Raw genomic sequence first — 25,432 nt, forward strand, 5'->3', positions numbered from 1 at the left:
AGGACGGGCTTTTCTTCTTTAACAGGTGTGAGTTCAGAGAGATTTTGAGTGTGGAGCCAGCAAGGCCACCCTCGGGGCACTGATGTTCAAGCTCATGTTTGTTGTGTGGCTAGAACTTGTAAGACAAGAGCACCTGACAGGATTACATTGATTCATTGTAGGTTACACTGAGAAGTGTGACGCATAGCAACAGGATTTGGAGTTGGCTGAATATTAAAAGCTGGATTTTCCATAAAGGTTGAATTTGGAAGTATATTTAAGAGCAGACTTCTTCGGGTTGTTTCACTCTAATAGAGGTGTGATGTCTTAAAGGTGCGCTTTATTTGGTGTGCGAGGGTTCGTTACAGGACTAAATAAATAAAGGGTTTTCAGCTATTTCAGTTATTCTTATGCATCTAAATTTGTGTTGATTTGTTGCCAATGCTTGTGACAAGCAACACACCTCAAAATTAACAATTTATAGCTTAATTGTTGCAACAAACTTGCTGTTTGCATTTGCTCGTGCATGTTTCAACCTGCCTGTGAATTTGCAGTTGGCCTGCTCGTCTTCTCTGTTTACACAACAGAGAGACCGTGACTCGTATTTGTAATCAGTACGTTTAACAGAGTTTTGTTTGCCTTTTAGCTTCTTATTAGGATTTAAGCTCATCAGCTAGTGCTCATTTATTTATACAAAAGAATCCACCTGGATAACATCAATCTCTTTTATATTTTTTTGCCGCGGTGCAATTTCTTTTCTAATGTGTCGTATTATCTGATGTCTAGCGCTCTATAGCTACACTAGAGGCCAGGCTGAAACGGTTAGAGAGGAGGTTTCAGGTTTCAGCACTTCCAGCTCCTCCCAGGTTTTCCAGCACACTGAAGCATAAAAGGAAAAAACATCTCAGTTAATTAGCTGCTGTTTGTGTTTCTATTGACTCACTCGAGTTGGTTTCCACCCAAAAATGCAAAGTATGCACCCTTTACCTGCCTCTCCAGTCTGAGGCCTTCACAGCACGATAAAACTCTGTTACATCCCAGCTCACTAGGTTCAGAGGCAAAAAGGTAACCAACCACAAGGAAAGCGGTTTAGACTTAGTCGTTTATTTAATAGATTTTATTAGTAGTCATGTAAAAGGGAACCAGAAGCGTGGAGCAGGAGGCTGCTGCTCAAGCCAAGCACCAAATAAGTAAAACAAAAGGTGATTGCTAATGGAAGGGTCTTAGCTAACGTGTGCTGTTGTCATTAAGAATAATATTTTTGAAAAAATGAAATCCAGTGCTTACTGGCCCACCTACTAAAACAAAAATGACATAGGAAGTGGCCTTCCTAGCAGACAGCACTTAGTGTTTGTCACACTACAGTAAAAATGATGGCATCCTCATTATAGTCTTTTACATTTTGAGACTGATTGTAGGTAGTTGTGGTGACCAAGAGGTTACTTAGAGCTTGCGGGTGTTGTGCACTCAACCCTGGGCTGCAACATTCAGTCACAAGGCCCAGGACACCTGTCTCCAAACAAACAGGGTCTGAGTTGGCGTGTAATCCCTCTGTAATCCCCCTTCGCACAGGTTTGCAGATAAGTGCCAACAATAATAATAATAATAATAATAATAATAATAATAATAATAAAGTACCTCGCTTTGCAATGGGAGACTCAACCTAACTGGTTGCCAACTGGTTATATTCTGGGACCAGACCGATTAAGTATGGCAGCAGGTGGGCATTGCAAACAGTGGAGCGACCCAGGTCCATAACTGCTCTGCTTTTAAAAGTGCTTTATAAATAAACATCAATAAAAGTGTAAATATAACATTTGCAGTGAATAATGTTTCTGCCTCTGCCATTCTTGTGAATGTCTGCACCTCCACTCATTGCAACTCGTCAGTTGATCTCTGACCTTTACACATCGACTTCCACAGTAGCACATCTCAGCTGCTGTACCTTAACTACTTCCTCAGTCTGTGTGCTGCGTCCTGTGTGTGCTGCGTCCTGTACGTGCTGCTGTAGTCAGTTGGAGTCATCAGACACGAGCTGATGCCGATGCTGCCCTTCTGAGCCCCGCTGTAGGATCCTCTTATCTTTCCTTAAAAAAAAAAACAAAAAACCAACCCATGATATCCTCCAGGGATCTAGGGAATTCCCGCAAGTGTCTCTGGGCCTCATTCTGGATCAGTGCATGAGGGCCTGGCTCCGTCTGAAACAGACGCTCTTTTAATGTCGCCTGTAATGTATAACAGACATGAGACAGTCAGAATGATTCACTGTCCTCCTCTCATCTTAATGTCAGTCACAGGAAATTCGTGCCTGCATGAATGCAGCCTCATTATCTATCTCTCTCACACACACACACACACACACACACACACACACACACACACACACACACACACACACACACACACACACACTGAGAGCTGAAACCTTGTGGCTCAAATGGCTTCAAGGCCTGAGGGTCTGCGCTGGAGAAACAAGAACACAATGTTCACTCAATGTTAAGTGCATATTTAAATGAGCTAGTCATTGGAGTAAAAATAGGGAAAATTATGCACTTTTAAAATATACTAGTAATTGTCATGCATAAGCTCTAGACTTCAATAGCAGGCTTTCATCCACAGTCCACACACATTTGGGCAAAATATGTGAAAGCTCTGGCATACATTCCTCTCATTTAGAAGACGGGGCAACACAAAGGCCTTTGTTACTTAAAAGCAGCTACATTTCTTTTTTTTCTTTTTTTTATGTCTCCACATACTCAGTTGTTTCCTTCTGCAGGAAATCATTTATAGTCAACAAACGTCTCAGTAACAGGCGCTCTGGTTGACCTGCTAAATTTTGAGGAAATATGAGCTACTTATGGTAATCATTGAGGCAATGGTAAAGTAAGAAATTTTCAATTTGCTGCTTAAAGAGTTAATTAAATTTCCTTTTTTTCTGGCCTGTTTATCCAGTGTGCAAAGCCCTGACCTCAGAAAAACCAGATAAATAGCAAAACAAAAATTAGTTTTTGCTTTATTTTTCAAATTCATTCTCTGACTTGTGAGTTTTGCAGTCATTGTGGCTGCTTTGGTTTCTCTCTGATGGCAACAGTAGAGATGTGAGGGCTTGATTTCATCTCCTTACGCTCCTTGCGGCATTGATGGGCCATTAAAATCCTAAGTTTCTACATGAGAAACTGGGACTGTTGTGGAGAGCCGCACCGTTGAGCTTATGAAGAGCTAAAATTGAAAAGACCGAGCAGAATTATGTTGAGATTAATGGCGGGGTTCTCCAGTCCTCAACTTTAGTGCAGTCTAGCAAAATCAGTACTTGTGTGTCTGTGCATGCAACAGAGGATAATGTCACCATAGCCTGCAACAAACCTGAGTGCTAATTCATCGAAGGCCAAGATGGGCTGGTGATGTGCAGCCCTAAATGGGTGAATAGCACTACAGGCCAGAGGGAAAACACATTAACCTTTGATTTTAGGGTAAACTTTAGCGTTGAAATGTCTCCATTCCTCCAGGTGTTTGTGGTTTGTTCTGCAGTCTTTGTCTTCTAAACCACAGCTCATGAATCAGTTCATAAAAGTGACCTGCTATCAGTGAGAGCTGTTAACCTGAGTGCAACCCCTGTTTTGTTTTTTTTGTTTTGTTTTTTTCATAAGACGTGGCTTTACACAGACACACTGCCACGTTGCCAGGTCTGACAAATGGCAGCAATTAGAAGTCTTTTTAACCCACTTCACAGTTTTATGAGTGACTTTATAGTCATGCTGTGATTCTTAATGTGGAGGTTGTGCGTTTGAACCTTTCTTGTGATGTTTTGGGTCGCCTTTAAGCTGTATTTTCTTAAACTGGCTTGAAAGTATGAAGACTTGTCTCCAGTCTTTTATCAGCAAGATTGTCAGATATGTTTTCTTTGCTTCTTAAAAGAAAAAGAGAACATTTCTTAATTTATCCTCACTTAAGAAAATCCTGAAGTGCTGGCGGTGGAAAATAGTTTCATACTTTGCACAGCACGATCTCTACAAAGAAAGACTGCTGAGATATTTTTATGGTTTCTGGTTCAACAGTTGCACAAACTCCAAGGATAAACATGCGTTGATGGTAAAGAAAGCGTGTGATAGAGTTTGATAGTAAGCCAGCGCTCTCCACTTCACAGGAAAACTACACATACAGTCAGAACGCGTCGACAGGAGCTCTGGGCTTTGTGAGCACATTGACACTAGCACGTGTTTGTCCTCCCCCTTCTTTCGTTTTGGAAAAAAAATCTTTGTTGCTATGCTTTGTAAAGAAAAGATTTGACTTAAAGAAAATGTTTTGACACAAACTTAATCTGTGCTGAATCCTGTGGAGAGATGTGATTGTTTTTGCTGTAAATATTACAGGCGTACAGCAAAGCCTTTGAGTGTGTTTGACTGCAGTAAATGTCTTGAAGAGTTTCAGTTTGACATGTGAGTGAACTTGCTATAGTTCAGGAAATGACAGCTTTGCAATCCAGCCTGGTTCTGTTCAGCATCAACTTGTAGATCTAAATGTGTGTTTAATAAAAACCTGCTGATCCTGGACTCCTACCAGGTCCAGACCTTCAGTCACCGTTTCTGTCTCAACACATTAGGATTGGACTGTATAACAGTTCCTTCTTGAGATGGATGTTTTAATTCCCTGACTTTCTTGGCTAAGATAGGCAGGTTTGAAAAAAGGCAGGACGGAGACACACTTATGAGATTAAGTACAGCTCTGTGCAAATGTTTTAACCACTTGAGATGTTTGCATTCTTATCCCTCATGCTACAACATCAAGGGAGCATCTGATCGTCTAGAATTCATCATGAGAATGAAACTGTCTTCTTCTTCTTCAATTTTATTTACTTTATGTAGCTCCAGTTTACAACAAAAGTCACCTTAAGGCAGGGGTCAGCAACCTTTAAGACCCAAAGAGCCATTTGGACCCGGTTTCCATGCAAAAGAAAACACTGGGAGCTGCAAATACTTTTTGACATCTAAAATGAAGATAACACTGTAATTATTGTTTTTTATCTTTATGCTTTGTGTGAACAACTAAGGTGTGTTGCTTATGAAACCCATGAAGTGCTACAGAGAAAATTATATTTTATTTATGTAATTAACACATTTTGAACTCTTAACGAAATATAACAAAAGGAAAGACACCCAGCTGAACTAAAATGATCCATGTAGCAAACAACAACTGTTGTGAGCCGCCACCCTTTTATCGCCTTTGGGCTTTTGGAGCCTTGGCCTGGCTTTTAAAAAATAATTGGCGGAAAAAAGCACTATGCTGCTAAAAAAAAGAAAAGAAAGATAGATATTTTCAAAATTCTGCCTAAATATGTATTTTACCTGGTTAATGTGTGTGGTGGGGCGTGGTCTGCAGCGCTGCTGCAGGGGAGCGGACGAACCTGAGCTGCACCCGCAATCACGCCTCGCCGCCTTAAGGTCTGTGCTCTCTCTGCTGTTGTGTTGGCGTGTGTCGGGCTGTGAGCTGCAAAGCTACAGCCGGCTGTATGCGTACAGCAACTGTGTGTGAAAAGCTTGTTCGTGCAAACATCGTCGGGTCTGCCGTGATATGTTTACAATGGGACTTCTGCTCCTGAACCTCTGCGCACAGCGCCTGCAAATCAGGACTGTACGAAGTCACTTTCATCTTTACGCAGGACTGTAAGCTGTCATCTGTGAGGCGTGAGCGGTGTTTGTCTTTAACATAGTTCACGGTGGAGAACAGCTGCTGACATAATGTGGATACAAAGATCCATAATTGGCCCATCTGGGGCTGAAAGTTTTGATATATGCACGGCGTTGCGGCGGTTACACCGGCTTCTGCGAGTGTGACGCTTATTTTGAGCGATGAAAAAATAATAAAATATAATTTTATTTTTATATTTCAATATCAAAATAATCTTCCAATTTAGAACTACAAGTTAAAAAAAGAACTAACATAAATAAAATACACTTCAGCTACATACTGCGGAGCCGCAGTATAAGGACTAAAGAGCCGCAGGTTGCTGACCCCTGCCTTAAGGTTTTTTTTTTTGTTTTTTTTTGTTTTTGTTGCAGTGCATGGACTCCTGAGTATTAGACAGAAAATCCCAACAATTAAGCAAGCACTTGGTAACAGTGGCAAGGAAAAACTCTATTTTAAAAGGAATCAGGCTCAGAGAGATGCAGCCATGTGCTGTGACCCCAGGTTAATAACATGTTGTCGTGGCACTTAAATGCATCTTCTCCCAGCCTGAGCCTGTAGCAGCTCAAATGAGTTCAGGATCACCCGATCCAGTCATAACTTATAACCATTATCGGATGAAATGAAAATTATAAATGTACCGGTACTCGTATAGGGCCTTTCTACTCAGTTTGAGCATTCAAAGTGCTTCCCTACTTACAGTAAATAATTGTGGTAATTGTATGTGTCTGCTTTTTGTGTTAGGAATGAATCGAGTTACTCGATAAAAACTGAAGCACTTATGAAAACCATTCGCTTTTTCACCCGCAGGTTTATGAACATTATACTTACTGTGTTTGGTTTTTCTCTGCAGGGTGCTGGTCAGGAGAAGCTGGGCATCTACATCAAGTCTGTTGTCAAAGGCGGAGCAGCTGATATGGTCAGTATGAAAACTACGACGGAAAACAGGAGAAAGAATCAGGATGTGATCAATATGTGTGAGTGTGCGTCTGTTTGTGTTTACACAGGATGGTCGTTTGGCGGCAGGTGACCAGTTGTTGAGTGTTGATGGGCGGAGTCTAGTCGGCCTATCGCAAGAGAGGTGAGAAACTTGTACAGCAACATTTTTTTAATCCACAGAAATAATTTGGGAAATCCTGAGCACACACGAGCAAATTACAATTTTATGATTGACCCCAAAGAAGCAGCAGGGTGTAAATAGTGTTTTTCTTTTTATATATTTAACCACCTACCGCGCTGTAGTGACGCATTTATGGTCACGAGATGATGAAACTGACATTTAATGTTATTTTAGGAGCAGAAAACATTCAGCATGATAATTTACTTTTCACCTCAGGGTTAAGACATCCTGAGGTCGTTGCATCCCGTTGGTCCTTGTAAACACACGGATTTTCCAGCACGTCTGGAACATGCAGCTCGAGCAGAAAAAGGGTGTGTGTGTGCGTGTGTGTGTGTGCGTGTGTGTGTTTTGGAAACAGCACCAGAGCACGCGGTGGCTAACGCCCCATTCAGATTAATCCTGTTATTCCTCTTGCTTGACATGCACAGGCTTGATTTTTAGTGTTATTACCTGCATTGTGACAAAGAGTCAAACTGGATTAACAGATCATTAAGTTAATTGCTTTAGCATGCAGATAGCAGCTAAAGCAATTAACTAATTTTTCTAGATTTCGAGTTTTTGTCATGGTATCATAGCGTGGTAATCTCAACTCCCAGCAAGTAGAGATTAAGGGATTTTTACCCTTTCTGTCAGACATAGATGTGTATGTAAAGCTGTGATGTTTCCAAATATGGATTTGGAGCCTGTTTTCCCCTCAGCGCCAAGGGGCTGATGTTACATTCCCAGAATCACTTCCAGTCAAACAGTTAGCTTCTGCCCTACAACTATTTATAGGATTAGGTTAAAGCTCCATACACAGGGACATGTAACACATAATAGCAGGCATCCTGTGCGTGTCTGAGTGACACATCAGCATTGGAGCCAAAGTTGGAATGAAGCGTGTCTCTGGTAGTGACAAATATAATCCCTGCCTCCTCTGGTTCATAGTAAAGGCAGTTGTTCTTCCCGTTATTAACTCACAGCAGTGCTGGGGGCTGCAGAGCTGTCCAGACTTCCCACTCAAAATGTTTTTATTTGAACAAAAAACAATGTGCTCGACCAACAAGCATCAGGAGGCTCTGGTGCATAGGCTTATTAAGACCATTATGTCTACATGATATGAAATTTGTGTTTTAGTGAAGTTCAATCAACATTTCAGGAACTTTTCAGGCAAAACATGAAACACCTTGTGAGAATTTGCTCCTTTTTAACAAACTTTAATAATATTTGAAACAATATTGACAATGAAGCTGGAAGAAAATTGGTACAAAATTAAAATCTCAAAACTTTTATTTTATAATTTAGAATAACTTAGAATAAACCTCTGTAGCCACCTGGGTGTTAGATACAACCTTGTCTGTCTACACGTTCTTTTACCAAAAAAGGTACTTTGATTTTTTTTTATTTTTTCCAGTCATGTCCTCATCCCGTGTTAGTACCTCATCGCTCTGTGGTCTCAGTCTTATACAATCACATTCTTTTCTATATGTGTCATATCTTAACCGCTTTGCCTTACATAAGAAACATGTCGAAGCTAAAAAAACACCAGTTAGTACAATACATTCAGATTATATTTATCACGTGGATACAAGGAAACCGCACCATAGCAACTTCAGTAACAAACTAAAAAGAGACACAGGTCAGGTCTTCTTGTCTGACATGCTTTAAATCCCTGAAGTGTTTAAAGTAATCCAAAAAACAGACAGCGATCAGCATAAAAGGTGATCATAAACCAAAACTACAGGTACCTAATAATGGTAATCAAGGTTGCCGCTCCTAAACATGTGGCCACCTGATAAACTGCCACTAAATAAGCCAAATTAAACATAATCACAAGTCACACAGTTGAAGTTTGTCTATGAAAAAACAGTCAGTTAAATTTAAATGTATGTATACATCTTAGTTCATCTGATTGTGGTATGGATCGCCACAGATGCGGATTATAAATTCCTGTTTGCCTAAAATGTTGTGTTGTTCTTCTACCCTATTTTTTAATTATGAAACCCTTAGACAGCCACAACTGCGACTCCACACTGGGCTAAGTTTGTCCCAGAGAGTGGGGCTGTGGAGGGGCTGCAAAGAAACTTGGCTCAGTGTGTCCCTCTGTAATTTGTGCTCCCCCCTCTTGTTCAGGGCGGCAGAGCTGATGACGAGGACGGGCTCAGTCGTCACTCTGGAAGTCGCCAAGCAGGGAGCCATTTACCACGGACTGGCCACCCTCCTCAACCAGCCAAGCCCAATGATGGCAAGAGGTGAGCGCACACACAAGAAGCAGGATTTTATTCATGACTAAAAGTTCTGGTGTATGGTTCTGGATGTAATTTTGGAAGCGCTGATGATTTGTGGAAATCCTTTGTGACTTATTGATAACTTTGATGGCTTATTAATCAAATTAAATCAACAGAATTGATTTTGAATTCTGGTTAGTTGTCTTCAACTATTTCAGCCATTATTTGTACAGATAGATGTAAAAACTTGTCTTGGGTTCAACCTTTTCCACACGCATGCTGATTTTTCTCTAATTTTGGTATAAATGTAATATTTGTATCTATTTTTTTTAATAGATACAAAGGTTGTTTTCTTCTCTCTTTTTTTTTTTTTAAAGGATTGGTAGTAAGACACAAATGAATAAAATCATTAGGAGTTTTAAAAATAATGAAGCCATTTTTCTACCTCAATCAACAACCCTCAGAGGCATTTAAAAACGGCCACAAACACGGCTCTCTAAAGTATTTAAAAGTGGTAATGAATGAACTATTGTTGGTCCCACTGAAGGGTGTGCCAGTAATTTGGTGTTGTGGATGATGGAAAAGAAGCAGGCTTGTCCAGACAGTGTGTCCTTGTTGTCTTCCTCTGCAGCACAGTAAAAATCCTGCTAGCAGACTGGAGGATATAATGAGAGCTTGTGGCCAGAGCCAGCTGTGTGTGTGTGCAGACACACGTGCATGGCAGAGTTTACAGGGTTGTCTGGCTCTGCGCTGGTCTTTGTCTGCTTGAGCGGTGACCCCAGGTTCATTAAGGAAGCGTTCTGGCCGGGCCAGTCTGTGGTCCACGATGACGATGAAGGCGTGTTTCTCCCAAATTCCCTCGACCGCAGACTCTTGCACCGCTGACAGAGACGTTTAACAAGCAGACGTCGAAGGACGGTCTTTAGTTACAGGAAACTGGACAAGCTGAGCAGGAGTGTAGATTCTCACAGAACGATGGCGTGAAGCCAGAAGAAGAAACAAATTGGTAGCTGTGCTGTATGGATTTTATATGAACCTATGTTTAAAATACACTTAAATGCCTTTAAATTAGCTTCAGTCACAATTACAGACGCCCCAGCAGGAGATCAGCACTTTGATGTGTGTTTAAAATGGTCTGAGACAACAAACGACTCCAAAGAGGTGAAATCAGTTGGGCCCAAACACAAACACAAGCTCGACTAGAACAAAGGCTGACAAACTGCAGCAACACAAAGATTCACTTTTTTCTTTTTAACTGTTTTCCTCTGCTCCTGTTTCTTCTTTCACCTCCAGCGTCAGACCGAGGCCGTGAGAAGAACGGGAAAATGCGACCAAAGAGTGAAGGCTTCGAGCTGTACAACAGCTCGGTGCAGAACGGCTCTCCAGAGAGCCCGCAGCCCGGCTGGGACTCTTACCCCGAGCCAAAGAAGATGAGCGGAGAAGACCGGCTCCTGAAGAACCGAGCCGACCATCGCTCCAGCCCCAACGTAGCCAGTAAGAAAGCTGCTTATTAATTATTTATTACAGTGTCATTTTAATAATTCCTCTTCTTCCGCCACAAATATAAGGTGAACTTTAACTTTAGTTCTGCACAAAATAATGAAACCATTCCTACTTATTTGGTTTACAGACTGTATATTTAAGAAGGATGTACCCACTGGGATGTCGCGCATTGTTTTAAAGCCTTTAGTTGGCCATGTTTGCTGTCACAGTGTTGTCTGTTTTGGAATCGGATATGGTCATATTTGGTTAAGAGCTTGGGCTGCTAAATTATCAATAATAGCAAACTTTCCATGTGTACATGGATACCTAATAAAGTCAGTTTTATTTATATAGCACATTTAAAACTTGGCTTGAATTGTTGCAGGTAAAGCCAAGTGCACAGTGTCGGCACCCACCTGTAACTCAAAGCAGCCACATCACTAATAATACATAACTTTAAGCTTTAATACAGTTTAAACAGATGAAGTATATTAAAAAAAATCATTGTTCTTTACTATGTTTGAAATCTTCCTTTCATGGTATTTCACATCCCAACAAATTATATGTAATTTATGCTACAAGCTGGGAATTTCCTTTTACAGCATGTAAAATATCTGTAACAAAGTAGTCTAAAGGGCAAAAGGTCAGTACCATAAATTAAAATATGAAACAGAAACCAAATGGCTCAATCAATTAAGAGGAGAGCATAAAATCATTCATAGTTCAATTATAATGCAAAAAAATAAATAAAACAATTGATCCATTGAGCCATCGCTGGTCAACAGCGTTTGGTGTGGGCAGTAAAGGAAATAGGAAAAAAAATAAAACCGCCCTCATGTTATTCTGTAGCTACTCCACCCTGATTTAGAAACACAGTAGCAGCCAGTTTTCCTGCTGCTGGAAAAATATTTATTTTCAGAAGAAAAGAAAATATTTTCAGCAACCATTTTCCTTCTTCTGTTCCTCAGTAATTGTGTATTGGTGAGACTTTTTGTTTTTTTGTTACTGCACTAAAGCAATGGTTTCTCCTGCCTCTGCTTCAGATCAGAGCCAGAGTCCTGCAAACAAATCAGTGTACCCCGGAGGACCTGGCACCAAGATCACCTCCGTCTCCACCGGGAACCTGTGTGCAGACGTAAGTAACCATCAGACTGAATCCTTACCCTTATGGGAAATGTAACAGCAGAGTGACACAACATTTGAGCACACTCGGTATGTTGAGCAGACATGAGAAATCATTTATCAGGTTTATGGCTTAGTCTTGTTTATTCCTGGAAAACCATCTCAAAATATTTTGTTTTTTTTCACACGCTTGTTTTTTGTTCCTCAGGATGAGCCCTCTCCTCCCCGCCCAGAGGCCTACCCCATCCCAACTCAGACATATCCCAGGGAGTACTTCACCATCCCAGCCTCCAAGAGCCAGGATCGGGTGGTGGGACCAGGGCAGCAGGGGCCCCCACCACACTGGCAGGGTATGGAGGACAGAGATCGCCTCCCCATGGGCGATAACATCCACAACAACAGCATGCAGGTACGGAAGCTTGAGATACTTTTCAGATACTGTTTTTCTGGGCGTTACAACGCTCTATGAGACCCAAAAAGATTAGTAAAGTTTTATTATTCATCAATGTGTTTTTCCAAATCACATTTTGGTGACACAGAAATGTTTGAAGCCATCAGCTTGTTGACAAGCCGATCATCATCATCTCCTTCTCCATCCTTTTCTGGCTGTGAGCTCCTCTCATCTTCGTCCTCCCAGTTTTGAGCATCGTTTGTTCCATCTCTTATGAGTCACCGTGGTTATATCTGCATATGCAAAGGCTTAAAAAGTGTCACAGGATTGAAAAACCTATTTAAACATTAGAAATACAATTTAAGATAACATAATAAAACAGACAAACTAGAGCCTACATAATAACCTCTAAGGTAAACTTGGGAATGTAATAAGTAGCTGATTGAGGTGATATTGATTATTTGTGTTTCCAACCACCCCTCCTCTCTCCTTTTATAACGCATACTTTTCCTCATCTAATATTTAATGTTTTGATTGCTTTGCAGCGGATTAATCACTCTCAGGAGGACTTGTATCCACCACCAGGAGGCATGAGGCCAGATGAGCGAATGCAGCCACACTACCAGCACCGGGACCTGGACTACCCACACAGAGATCTCGAATACCAGAGAGGTCCACCTGGAGGTAAGAAGGAAAACCTGACTTCAGATCGGATCAGAGAGGATGACAGAAAAAGGACCGCAGCACCTGTTAGTGTGTTCACTACCAGATTATACAGCATCTTAAAGTCAGCATCCAAATGTCCCTTAAAAGTTGATTATCCTTCATGATTACATAAAACACACAAATCATGATATTAAATTCAAGGACCAGAGCAAAGACAATTTGCTAAAGCATAGCAAATCAGACATGCTGTCATTTCTGACATTCATCAGATGAAAACAACAACAAAAATAATAACTAAGTTGTAAGTTATTTCACTTTAAAAATAAATATAAAAATCCAATGTTTTGGACTGCAGATGCCCAGGAAAAACACTCTGTAGTTTTACCATCACCAAGCCTCCATCTTTCTTCAGAAAGCTGATTAGTACTAAAGTATTGTGCCAACATTAGTGATAAAATTCATTTTTAGGCTAAGAAGGTTCAGAGGTACTGATACTGGTTTTTCATGGAGGTTTAAAGGCTTAGAAACCACTGTGCAGTTGGTGTCCCTGGTCAAGCAGGTGACCATGTGTTTCTTTGTGTCTGCAGGTCTGGTAGGGCCCGACCACTGGGCTCCACAGCTGCAGGTGTCCTCCTCCCTGGAGTCATCAACATCAAGCCAGGAGCATCTCAACTTCTCCGCGTCCTCCTCTTCTTCGAACAAGACCCAAAACCAGAAGACCGGCCCGGGCAGATGGAAGACGCCCAACGCCCCTCACACCGTGCCACCGCATTCGGCACAGCCGCCGTCTCGGTCTGACCTGCCCCCTCCTCCTCCTCCACCTCCAGCAGCTTACCCCGAACCCTACGACCCACAGCCGGACCTACCGCTTCCGCCCCCTCCAGCTGCTATCAACCCAGTAACGGCTCAGCAAGCTGCTGACCGCAAGAAGAGAGAGGAGCAGCAGCGCTGGTATGAGAAGGAGAAGGCTCGGCTTGAGGAAGAGAGGTGGGCTTGTTTTGTTTATTGAAATGTTAGCAAAAAAAGCATCTTTGTTATTTACTATTTACTATATCCGGCTTGCTATTTATTATTTCTGAGGGAAGATGTAGACAAGCATTTATGCTTGTTGCATTTTAAGACCTTGGCCAAGTCACCCTTTTAAATGGCACTTTCTCTAAAAGCAAAAACGTATTAGTACAGGATTCCCATTTTTCAATTAAAAAAACAAAACAAGGTGATGTCATACTGCTACATTTATGCATCTGATTTTGAGTATTAATGATGATGCTATTGATGCATTTCCAGGGATAGGAAGAGGAGGGAGCAGGAGAGGAAGTTGGGTCAGATCCGGGCCAACCCTGTCATGCCCGTCCAGCCTCACAACGGAGGAGCCATGCCTCCTCCTCACCACCAGCCCCCTGTGGCCTCCATGGCTCCACCTCAGCCTTACCACCCCCCACAGCCTCAGCCTCCTCCACCCAGACCAGAGAAGCTGGCCAGTCTGCCGCGGTCTGCTGTACCTCCTCCTGCTAGTGCCTCCAACCCTGCTGGTAACAAGAAATGTATTAGTTACTTCTTGTTTAAACAAATAAACCAGTCTTGTCTCTGTAATAACTAGTATTCAATATGCCTGCAGGCATGGACACAGTGATCAGGGAGCTGCTTCCACAGCAGCAGCCGCGAACCATCGAGAGGCGAGACCTGCAGTACATCACAATCAGCAAGGAGGAGCTGACGTCCAGCGACAGTCTGTCTCCAGATCCTTGGAAGAGAGATGCCCGAGAGAAGGCCGAAAAACAGCAGCAGCTTCACATCGTGGATCTGCTGGACAAGGAAATCCAGGAGCTGCAGGTACTTTTGTTCACAACAGTGGGAGGAGTGATTTGAAATCAGAGATCATGTTTTAGAAGGAAGTAGCAGAGTTAATGTGATCGACTTGACATTATGAAGATATTGTGGAAGAGTATGATCAAAACTGCTATGCAAACTGTTATTTTATCTTCTTGCCTCAAGTAGGAAATATTTAATGGTAAAAACCAGTAAAGATCATTCAAAAGAAAGTAATTAGGTCAGATATTGTTAGAAATGGTTCACCAGATATTGATATCAAGTGGTAGGTGCAGGGTGTAAATGTTGCATCACACAAAAGTATAAAAGATATGATTATTAGAGAGGTAATATATCTCACACTCTTTCCACTCCTGCATCTATGCGTGGATAGAGCAGGGTTTAACCAAAGACATAAAGCTGGATTTCTGTAAAAGCTACTGGCCGGTGCCCCGTTCTGATACTTAGATGACCTTGTGGCTTATTCCGGTAAGACGACTTCAGTTTCTAAACATCATTTTGTTTTGCAGGCAAAGCCCGAGCGAACAGCGGAAGAAAACGACCGCCTCAGGAAATTGATGCTGGAGTGGCAGTTCCAGAAACGACTGCAGGAGTCCAAGCAGAGCGACGACGAGGAGGACGAGGAGGATGATGAAGACGTGGACACCGTGATGATCATGCAGAGGCTGGAGGCCGAGAAGAGAGCCAGGGTAAGAAATGGAAGGAAATGACTGAGGGGGAAAAATGAGTTCATTTGAAGGAAGTAGGGAAGGTGCTTTTTTTTTTTCTTAACAAAAAGAAAAGGAGGGAGTCGAAATCGTATCATGTGCAAAGGCTGCTTTGGCAGAAATCAAACTTTCTGACTTCTGTTTTTCGAGCGTTACTACCCATCAGCTCAGAGTTCAGGGCGAGCCGCAGGAAATCGGGCTGATGGGGGGGAAAACAGAACCGCCTTTCAAATGCTAGAAGGGAAAATGGCTCCCATTATGAATGTCCTGCAATGTGCATCTGCAACATGCTTCTATCATCGCTTTGCCATGCTGAGCTGCTTAAATCTGATTGGCTGGAGGGGTGGATGGGAGGGCAGGCGGCAGCAGTGTCGTTAAAGCTGCTTTCACATCTCGTGGATGTGACTTTTATTTGAGCAAACGCTGCACATGTGCAGCCTTTTGATTATTTAAGCACAGGTCTTGCACTACAATGGATATCAAATATCCAGTATTTTTAAGGTGAAGACGATGCTGGGTGTTTGAATTCACCGAGTCATCCAGCACGAGCCTGAGTGTGTGTCGAAACCTCAGGAGGAAAGTGCTTTTCTAGGTTCAGACACATCAGTTGTGCATTCATCCGGGTCGTGTGTAGATCTGCTGTGTGTTCCTCCCAGTAGCTCTGTAGTGAAGGTAACTGTTTTGTAGCTGACTTTTACCAGACTTTGACTGGATATTTTAGGATGCGGAACGTGGGTGTCTTTAGTAGCTGTGGATGAATCTCAGAGTTTGGTTGACTGTGTGAATTATTTTATTTTTTTATGTCTTTGGTTTGCTGCGTTCTTTTTCTTTGTTGAACTACTTTATTCATCTTGAAGACTGGTATACACTTGGTTTTAAAATCTGGGACTTTTGGCTGCTTAGGAAGGGAATTTAGGCTCATATACACCAGAAACATATTTCAGACACTAATAGAAATGTGCAGGCGTTTCCAGCTGTTCACAGTGGTTGGTCAAAGTAATTTATAATGGGGGCACAGATAAAGTCTTTTTTACTGTCTATGAGTACTGTTCCCAAGTACTGAACTGGATAAAGTGCGCAAAAGGTAAAACATTGGATAACGTGGTTAGAGGTTATTGTGACAGTATTACTAACATAAAATAATCCATTTAAATGCTGTCCAGTCATCTAATGTGCATCACTGCAGTGAGGAGTTATTGCTGATTTAGGATAATTGTGTCTCTTTGTGGTTGTTTGAGTGAGGTTTGTTTGACTTTTTTCCCCACGTGTGCATTAGTATGTACACTACCACAGGTATGTTCTGAAGTGGGTCCCAGACCACCAGTAAGGTTTGGTAGTGCTCCTCGGTGGTCTTTTACACCTGTGTTAGATTGTTCATAATGTATTTTTAAGCTAAGTGTAAACAGGGTCTAGTTTAGGTCTTCATGACTAAAAGTGGACATTTAGTTAGCTTACAGTAAATGGATAATACCACAAAATTACAACTTTCTCTAAGAAGTAAAAACTTCTTGGACTATTTTACTTTACCAAAGCTTCATTGATAAAGTTGAAGAGAAAAATATGGGACGATGAGCTCAACGTTAAAGATGTAGCTCTGTAGTTTTTAGATTTAAAAGCTTCTCATCAACAGAGTAATAAGACCAAACCATGTTTTCACTTTATTCTATGTCCTCCCCTGCTCTTCTCTTATCTCTGTTTTACTCTTTAGTTCCTCCCTCGATTTTCTAATCTAGTCTTAACTCCTCCTCACCTTCCTTTTCAGTATTTGGGTATTTCCTCCTCCAACTATCTCCCCTCCCTCTCTCACTCTCTATTCTCTTCTTCTTCTTCCTCTTCAGCAGCAGACTGCTGTCCCAGCTATCTCTGTTCTAGACTTGGTATGTTCATCCTGTTAATGACGAGTATCTTCTCCCTGCCCTTACATCACTTCCTGTTTCCTGTCTGGGCTTCCCACCTGCCCGTGTCTCTCCCTACCCATCTGGGCTTGCTGTTGTCGTTTCATCGGGGGTCGTGGTGGTAGACGGGACTGGGCCATGATTAGCTAACGAGCAGTTGGTCCTAGGATGCTTGATGTTGTTTGGCTGGGGAAGCTGTCCATCTCTTTGTCAACTCAAAACACCTGCTGGGGGACGGTGAACGAAGCTGCTGCTTAAATATTGGTGTTTGATAACTGCAAACCAAACCTGTCCATGCTTTCAGATTAGCAGAGCTGCGGTTGGTGTGATTCTTTTCAGCAGTGATGTTTTGAGTACATATTGAGGTGGCGCCTGCATGGCTGAATGCATCATGGGGGGCATCTGGGTCGAGACCAATGCATGACAGTCCTGCGAGCCCCCTGCGCTGCCTGCGAAGGGCCACATCATGTTGTCGTGGTGGTCATGAATCCATCCGTCTGTCTACCCATCCATCCATTTGTGTGTGACCTGCTGAGCCTCTTTGTCTTCTCTGTATAGGGTCTGTTCAACCAAGTTATTAGATTAGCTAATTCTTGCTTTACTTGATTAAATGTACATAAGAGATGGACTTGGCCACCCAGAGACTCAGATCCATTAGTTTGTGAAGTACAATTTTGAAACCTTTAGGAGAGTCGAACTCCAGGTCTCGAGGGCCGGTGTCCTGCAGGTTTTAGATCTCACCCTGGGTCAACACACCTGAATCAAATGATTAGTTTATTACCAGGCCTCTGGAGAACTTCCAGACATGTTGAGGAGGTCATTTAGCCATTTAAATCAGCTGTGATGGATCAAGGACACATCTAAAACCTGCAGGACACCGGCCCTTGAGGCCTGGAGTTCAACAGCTGTGCTTTAGATCATCATTTTTGCTTAAAAACACTCAATGTCCAACTCATATTTGGACATGGAGTTAGGACTAATAAGCTAACAACAAGAGTTTTTACTCTAAAACTAGATCCTAGTATACAAAATAAACACATTTTGTACTAATCAAGCATTAAGGCTAATGATTGAGACCACAAACTCATCAGGAAAGTGTTTAATTGGGTAAAAGAAGAAACAAAAGTAGGGTCAATTTCTCGTAGACTTCTATACAATTGTTTTTGCAGGAAAGTTCTTGCCCCCTACTGGCAATTATCTATATTGCAGGTTCCAGACATTTTTAGACACTACAGCTTCAGAACATCACTTTGTGGTTAAATGATTGATAGACAGATTTAGTTTTATTTAACCAGGGTCATAGCATTGACCTGACCATGACCTAGAATGATGTAGTTACCATATTTACCCTAATGCAATAGTGGCAAATATTAACAAATAACAAAAATAAAGAAGGAAGACTGCATTGCCTTCAAATCTACTGGAAAACCTTTACAGTGTAAATACAACTTTTTTTAATGGAAATATAAAGACAAAGAAAAGTGTAGCCAAAATAGTAATTGTAAGAAATTAAAAATATATAAAATTCACTCAATAAACAAATTGAAACGACTCAAGCAAAACAATATATCCTGCATAAGAATTAGAAAAGGAGCAAACGGGGAGCCTTATTGGAGCTTCTTTGTGGACAGATACCACCGCGAACGTTTGGTTAAACTGACCCTTTAACCACCATCCAGCCCTAGAATGGGTGTGTTTGTTTCGTTTGTCGCCATGCTGCACTTGGTTTGTCGGGATGGTTTTCGGAATATTTCTGCTGCAGCCCATTAAGCTTGCAGTTACTTCAGGTACGCTTGATTTATTATTCCTCTGCTGCTCAGTGGGACATTTAATGATCTGTAAACGAAATCAAGTACACCTTAAGTAGCCAAAGGAGGGGCTGTCTTTGCTTTTCGCTCTGCCCTTTTCCGGTTGTTGTTACTGCTGCTGCTGTTGTCGTTGTCGCTGCATGTCGGTGTGTGCATGTTTAGCAGTGTGTGCGTGCGTGCGTGTCTGTTTCTTTCTGCCTGTGCTGTGTGTTTGCAGTGCACACAGCTCCTCCCCCCAGGAGCAGTCCTGTGAGACAAATGCAGTTCTACCTCACATTTGTACACAAACATATTAGTGCAGTTGAACAAATCCAAAAGAAAATGTGCTCAGATTATGTGTCTGTGAATGCCACGCGTACTAATTTCTTTCCTCATTTGCATGCGTGCCTTGCGGCATGTTCCCCGCGGGTGTGTGTGACCAGTTGCAGGATGAGGAGCGGCGGCGTAAGCAGCAGCTGGAGGAGATTCGTAAGCGGGAGGCAGAGGAGCGGGCGAAGCAGGAGGAGGAGAGGAGGTGGAGGGAGGAGGAGAGAGCCAAGCGAGAGGCCGAGGAGAAGGTCGGTGTGTCTGCCCTTGAAACCGCTGGAGTTCTGACCTGATTAAAATTAATGCTTTGTGCCTTTATTAAAGTATTACTGAGTCAGAGCTTCAGGTGTAGCACAGATTAGGTTTACACACACACACACACACACACACACACACACACACACACACACACACACACACACACACACAGGGGTTGGACCGATATTTGAACAGTAATTACATTATATCCAAATCTACAAAATTATGCAGCTTTCTCTTGTCTTAAATTTTTTTTTTTCCCCTGTTAGGGTGCAACAGCCAGCTGCTAATACACAATAAAACCAAAGTACACGATGCTAACAAGGAGCTATTAGCATGATAAGAGAAAGAAGGTCCTTAAAAATCCTCATTAAACATCAAAAATTCCCGTTAAGAACCAAAATATTGGCATTTGATAAGATTTAATGTAATTTTAATTCAGATTGTTGGATTATACTTAAAGGTGCTAAACTTTTAGATATACTGGCAAACTGTTTCCCCTGTTACCAGATAACAGTGTTTACAGCACAGATGATGCAAAGGACTACATTTTTAGTCCTACTGGAAAAAGGCTTTTAATTTGAAAGTGTTGCATGTCGTTTTCCTCTAGGTTGTCAATGTAAGCTAAAATGTAGCCACTGTGTTTACAATTCAGTTCGTTTGCATATTTAGCCTGCACTTTGGTAAAAAGAAATTACGTTTTATATTCTTTGTACATTCACACCTTGATTTCATAGAGATTTTAAACTATACCAACCCATCACATCGGTCTAACCCCTGAATGTGAAGATGCTTTGGAAGAATTCAGACCCTTTTACCTGGTGCACTCTTAACTGTCTAATAAATGCAATTAAAATTGCAGATAATAGGATTTTATCAGTCCTACTATAAAGTTAAACTATAGTTATTTATATATTAATCCTTTGTATCTAGCCTCAGTTTGGTGGGCCTTTAGCAAACTGTTTTCCTCTGTAAGCAAGAGATTTTTAGTTACTTAAGCTGTTGTGGGAAATAGAGAGCAGAGCGAGAAATGCAGCTGTCATTTTACAACCCTCACCTGCCGCCACGAGCTCCGGGTAGTGATTGAAAGAATGAGATCGTGGATTCAAGCGGCGGACAAGGGCTTCCTCTCACTGGCGGTCAGGGTTAGCGAGAGTGTGAGGTGAGCTCTGTCTCAGAGTACTAGTAATACGTGAACATACAAGAAGGAAAAAAAAAAAAGCAACGAATGAATGGATGACAAGATGGGACACTTAATGTGGGATTAATTGCCAAAAAAGCACCTTTGCTTTGTTTTAAACTAAATCTTCACTGTAACGGTAAAATGTGCAGCAGATGAATGAGTCTGAAAACTTCCCAAAGCTTTTACTTTCATGCCTTTGTTGGCTTAGTCTTCAATGTCACTTAGTAACTCAGGTTAATATGAGAGATGAAATGTAATACATGTGCTGTATTTTTAAATGACCAGTGGTTTGGTGCAGCATTCACCCACCCACATGTGTCGTGCGTGTTTAATCAAACATGCTCATTGTTTTTTATCTTTGTGTCGTGCCCGCTGATTTCACTGTGATACCGTTAGCGCGGTCCATTTGTCCTGTGAGCTGCAAACCACCCATAAGACCACTGGTTGTTTAAAAATAACATGCATATTTATTCAGATTTTACCGTTCAATTTCAACTTTAGGCATCCCAGAAATCTCAGGGATTTGATTAAATGTTAATTAGGAGAATATTTAGGTGTTTCTAAGATAAATAAACTGTTTTCAGGCTGTTATGATTGTTCTGATGTTTATTATGAAGTTGTCCAGTTGCATGTCCTCATCCTGTGCACCCCCCCCACCCTATGTGATGTGTTGCTTTGTCATGTTACGTGCCTCCACCCACCTGAAGCATGGGACTCCCATCATGTTGTTGTTGTTATCGTCAGTGTGCGTCAGGAAGTTTCAGTTATTTTGGGGAAGCAGTTTTGATTCATTTATTTTTTGTGAGGTTTTTAATTTTATTTTTTGTTGTCATTTCATCCAGCATTGCTTTGGAAACTATGTTTAGGGGAATGCTGCCCACCCTCCTCCAACTTTTCCCAAAAACCACATGCTTTATACCCACATCATGCGCACACACACACACACACACGCACCGCAGAGGTCTGTCGGCCCACCTGCCTCATACCCGCCCTCAGCCATCCATACTGTACATATTCAGAAACCCAGCCGCTCACTCATTCAAACCCCACACATCCACTAATCCCTCCCAGTTTCTTCAGATTCCCACTGGGCTGGCTGAACCTGGCCATAGCGGCTCGGATACACCCACAGCAGCGCATGGTCTCTCTGAAGACATGTACAATCACAACTACACTCAGCCCTCCCCTCAGCCTCCTCCTGGCAGGCCTTCAACACATGAAACGGACCAAAAAATGTGAAGATAATCTGATACAAGAAGCATCCAGATTGAGTGACCCCGGAGCGGCTGGTCACGCTCCAAACCTCAAAATCTAAACACATTCACCAGTGAAGCTTCATCACAGGCCTCCCACCCCCTAGTGTAGATTTTGGAGCTCAGCCACTGGAGACAGGGTGGGCTGGAAACTTAAAAACCTACCCACAAACCGTAAAATACAAATACTTTTAGCGTTGTGTCAAGTTAGCGGATTTCATAGACCAGTCGGAGGAGATTTCCCAAGTTTGGTTGATGGACAGCATTAAAAAAAACCCACGATATTAGATTTTCGCAGTGATGTGGAGCAACATATGCATCAGGCGTGACGTTCAAGAGTGCCGAGCTGCATCAGTGTACACTCACAGACACAGGAAACCAGCAGAATTGAGACCAGCACAGGGGCATCAGCCTTGAAGTTGGTCCCTGATTTTATTTTATTTTTTATCTTTCTGAAACCTAATAAGATGATTTAAAAATCATCAAAGGAAAAAAAAGAAAGAAAAGCTGGCCTTGTGAAATAGCTGTAGGAAGGGAAAGCAGATGTGGTTATGTTCCTAAAACTGAGAGCACATTAATCATAACATTTTAAAGATGAAGTTAATCGTTCCCTTTTGGATGGATTGTTGACATCAGTACTGAAAAAGTAGCTTATTAGTTAATTAATGCTTTTTTTTTTAATTTGAGTTACCAGCTCCTCAAATGTGTAGGTTTGCAATTTTTTCAGAAAAAGCAGGAATTTAAAATATTCCACTTTCGCCTCTGAGGAAACACTTCCTCACATTTGAATAACTGAAATTATGTATCATTTCATAAACTTTATGAGTTATTTCAATCAAGTTAAATAGATTTTAAATGAATAATAAACACATGAATCATTCATGAAAGCAGTAATCAGATGCTTCTTTCCAGAGCAGCCGCGTCTGGACTGTTTTCACAGCTTGCAACCATTTTTTTTTTTTAATTTATTTATTTTTTTACCTCACATTATCCTGTTTATGCTTGAAGGGAAATTGTGCTTGATTATTAATTACACCTCCCATTTGCAGCCTAAAAGGTTTACATGTAGATAACTTGGAGAGCTGCTTACTCTGATTTATAAATTATATAAAACAAATGGAGGGGAAAAAAGCTTTTTCCATTTGAAACTTTTATTAGTTTAAATCTTAAAATGTTCTCAGCTGGTCGAGTTTTTTGCTTGTGATTTTGTCTGCTTTGCACCACAAAGCAGGTTTATATGACTTTAAATTTAAGGTATTTTTTGTATATTTGTTTTAATAAGAAACACAGGAGAAAATAAATGTTATAGTTGTTTATTAATAAAACTTTTTTTAAATCCCAGAGGACGCACTGAAGTGTGAGGCAGTACCTTTATGCAACTGAGCTCTGCCCCCACTTCTTAATATCAGTTTAGCTCATACTTCCACTTTTGAGCCACTTTTTTTCCTATTGATTTTCCAGTTCTTTCGTCCCATGGATGATCTTAAATCAGGGATGCTTCATTTTTGTTCTCGGATTCAGAATTGTTACACATCAAACATGTCATCAGTATTTCTGAGTCATTCATCAAGATGCAGCTGGAACACCTTATGAAACGATGCCCCTGACCTGCTGGTACGGTTTAGTTTTGGCGCACTTTGCGGTTCTTACACGCGGCTGTAGTTCAGGTTCAGTTGGAGTTTGGGTGGGAGTCTCATCAGACTGGTGGAGCGCTGCTTGTGCAGAAGCAGAGTAGTGCAGCTCGTTGAGTAGTTTCCCACGTAGCTGATTAGTGTTAGGTGTGAGCCATTGAGAGCGGCGCTTACTAACAGGTTGTCCCTCCCCTAGAGGAGACAGGAGGAGGAGTACTACGCTCGCCTGGAGGCCGAGCGGCGCCGGCAGCACGAGGAGGCGGAGAGAAAGCTGCTGACGCCTGACGAGCCGGCCGGTCTGTATCGGCCCCCGCTTCCACGGGATTACCAACCCCTTGCCCCCCAAAACCCTACTAACACCCCCCCACCCCCACCACAGAGAAACACCTCCTACCTCAAAACCCAGGTCACCTCCCCCGACATGCTCTACACCGCCAAGTTTGTCACCTACACGGGCGATGACGAAGACGAGGAGGACGCCACCAAAGCAGGGAGTGGCGGCGGCGGCCAATCAGGTCAGGTGAAGCTGTCGGCGACCCGGAAGTCGTACGGCGACCTCCCGGCCACCGCCTCGCCTAATCACAGCAAGCCTCAGCCGCCGCCCACTGCGCGCAAGCCCCGACCTCTTTCTGACGGCATCTTCCTGTCTGGCTCGTTCCAGCCGCCAGTCAACAACTCCAACAGTACAGCCCCCCCCCTTCCTGCCAAACCGAGCTCCATGCCCCCAGGAGGCTATAAAGGTAGAACTGGAGAGAGGAGTCAGGCTCGCCACAGCGCCCTCTAAAGCGCCCGCCCCTCCCTCTCACTCACTCATCTTCATTTTCTACCCACTCCTTTATGGTTTAGTGCTACTTTCTTCTTGGTTTATCTTGTTTTCAGTAGAGAGGTGCCCTTTCACTTCCACCGTCTACTTTTTCCCTCTTTTACATGTTTGTCCAAATTTATTTGTTTTTTCCTTTTTTTTGTCGTCGATTCATCACTGTGTTAGTTTTTATATGTAGAAATTTGCCCCCCCTCTCTCTTCCTCCTCAAGCAAATCAGGTTCTGTTTGTTTCATATTTTTCATTGTAGGTTTATTTGAACACCTCTTGTCCCCCAGTAATTTTTTTTCCCCTGCCCTCCGTCCTCATCTTCCTCCAATCACCCTCCCCTCCCCCTTCGATCAGCACTAGTGAACAGAAAAAAGCAATCGATAATCACGCCACCACTTTTTGCTGCAGATTGAGACCCATCAGAGCCAATCATAGTACTGTTGGTGTTGTCGCTCGCCGCCTCCTTTGTGTCTGGTTGGTTGCTGCTTGGGAATTTGGGTTGGGGGGCGGGGGTAAAGGCCAGCCGTCAGTCTGCCTGCCTGCCTGCCCGTCCTCCCCACCCCCCCGCCCCCCCTGTCCTGCCCCGTGGCTCTGCTTAGCGGTGTTGGCTTTAAAGGGAAGGAGACACACCATTGGCTTCTCACACCCATCAATCACTCAATTGAGCAGAATCATTTCATAAACATGCAAAAACTGCACACAGCAGCAGTGTGTTGAGTGAAGGAGCTCCTCTTTGTCTGTGTCTGTTTAAACGGCTCGTTTTCCTTCTCTATAGCTCAGTCTACTCTGACCACACTGACGGAGCGCCATAAATTCTAGAGGTTCATGATCAGGCTGCCGCTTTTTTTTTTTTTTTTTTTTTTTTATCAAGAGGTTAAAATAGTCTTTAACGCAGTCCAAATGTGGATTTATCCATGTCAGATATTATTTCAAGATGGGCATCTCTTCTTCATTGTTTGAAAGAGTTCGAGCTGCAGCCAGCTGGCTGCTGTTTGGAAGTTTTGTGTTCCCACAAAAATTTCACCCAGAATTTTATTTATTCCGTATCCCTTGGATAGAGCTCGTATAAAAGATAAACGCAGGGCTCTGCGATGGAAATG

The 25,432-nt window shown here is 42.3% G+C and overlaps 1 protein-coding gene across 15 annotated transcripts in view; it reads left to right on the plus strand.

Annotated features, from left to right (window-relative positions):
• Positions 1-25,432, plus strand: part of afdna (afadin, adherens junction formation factor a) — a 122,022-nt gene that overhangs the window by 90,136 nt on the left and 6,454 nt on the right. For 9 of the 15 annotated variants that reach the window (XM_082504887.1, XM_082504894.1, XM_082504896.1 and 6 more), the window contains 13 exons: positions 6,515-6,580; positions 6,669-6,742; positions 8,894-9,012; positions 10,282-10,482; positions 11,514-11,605; positions 11,801-12,001; positions 12,529-12,667; positions 13,237-13,636; positions 13,937-14,181; positions 14,268-14,482; positions 14,989-15,168; positions 19,312-19,446; positions 23,717-24,260. In XM_082504887.1, the coding sequence (XP_082361013.1) occupies positions 6,515-6,580; positions 6,669-6,742; positions 8,894-9,012; positions 10,282-10,482; positions 11,514-11,605; positions 11,801-12,001; positions 12,529-12,667; positions 13,237-13,636; positions 13,937-14,181; positions 14,268-14,482; positions 14,989-15,168; positions 19,312-19,446; positions 23,717-24,260 (2,611 nt within the window). The remainder of the gene's footprint in view (positions 1-6,514; positions 6,581-6,668; positions 6,743-8,893; positions 9,013-10,281; positions 10,483-11,513; positions 11,606-11,800; positions 12,002-12,528; positions 12,668-13,236; positions 13,637-13,936; positions 14,182-14,267; positions 14,483-14,988; positions 15,169-19,311; positions 19,447-23,716; positions 24,261-25,432) is intronic. The other 6 variants (XM_082504899.1, XM_082504900.1, XM_082504901.1 and 3 more) reach the window with 3 other exon arrangements.

Source organism: Aulonocara stuartgranti, assembly GCF_965226115.1.
Source record: "Aulonocara stuartgranti genome assembly, chromosome: 15".
In the NCBI taxonomy this organism is placed as follows: domain Eukaryota; kingdom Metazoa; phylum Chordata; class Actinopteri; order Cichliformes; family Cichlidae; genus Aulonocara; species Aulonocara stuartgranti.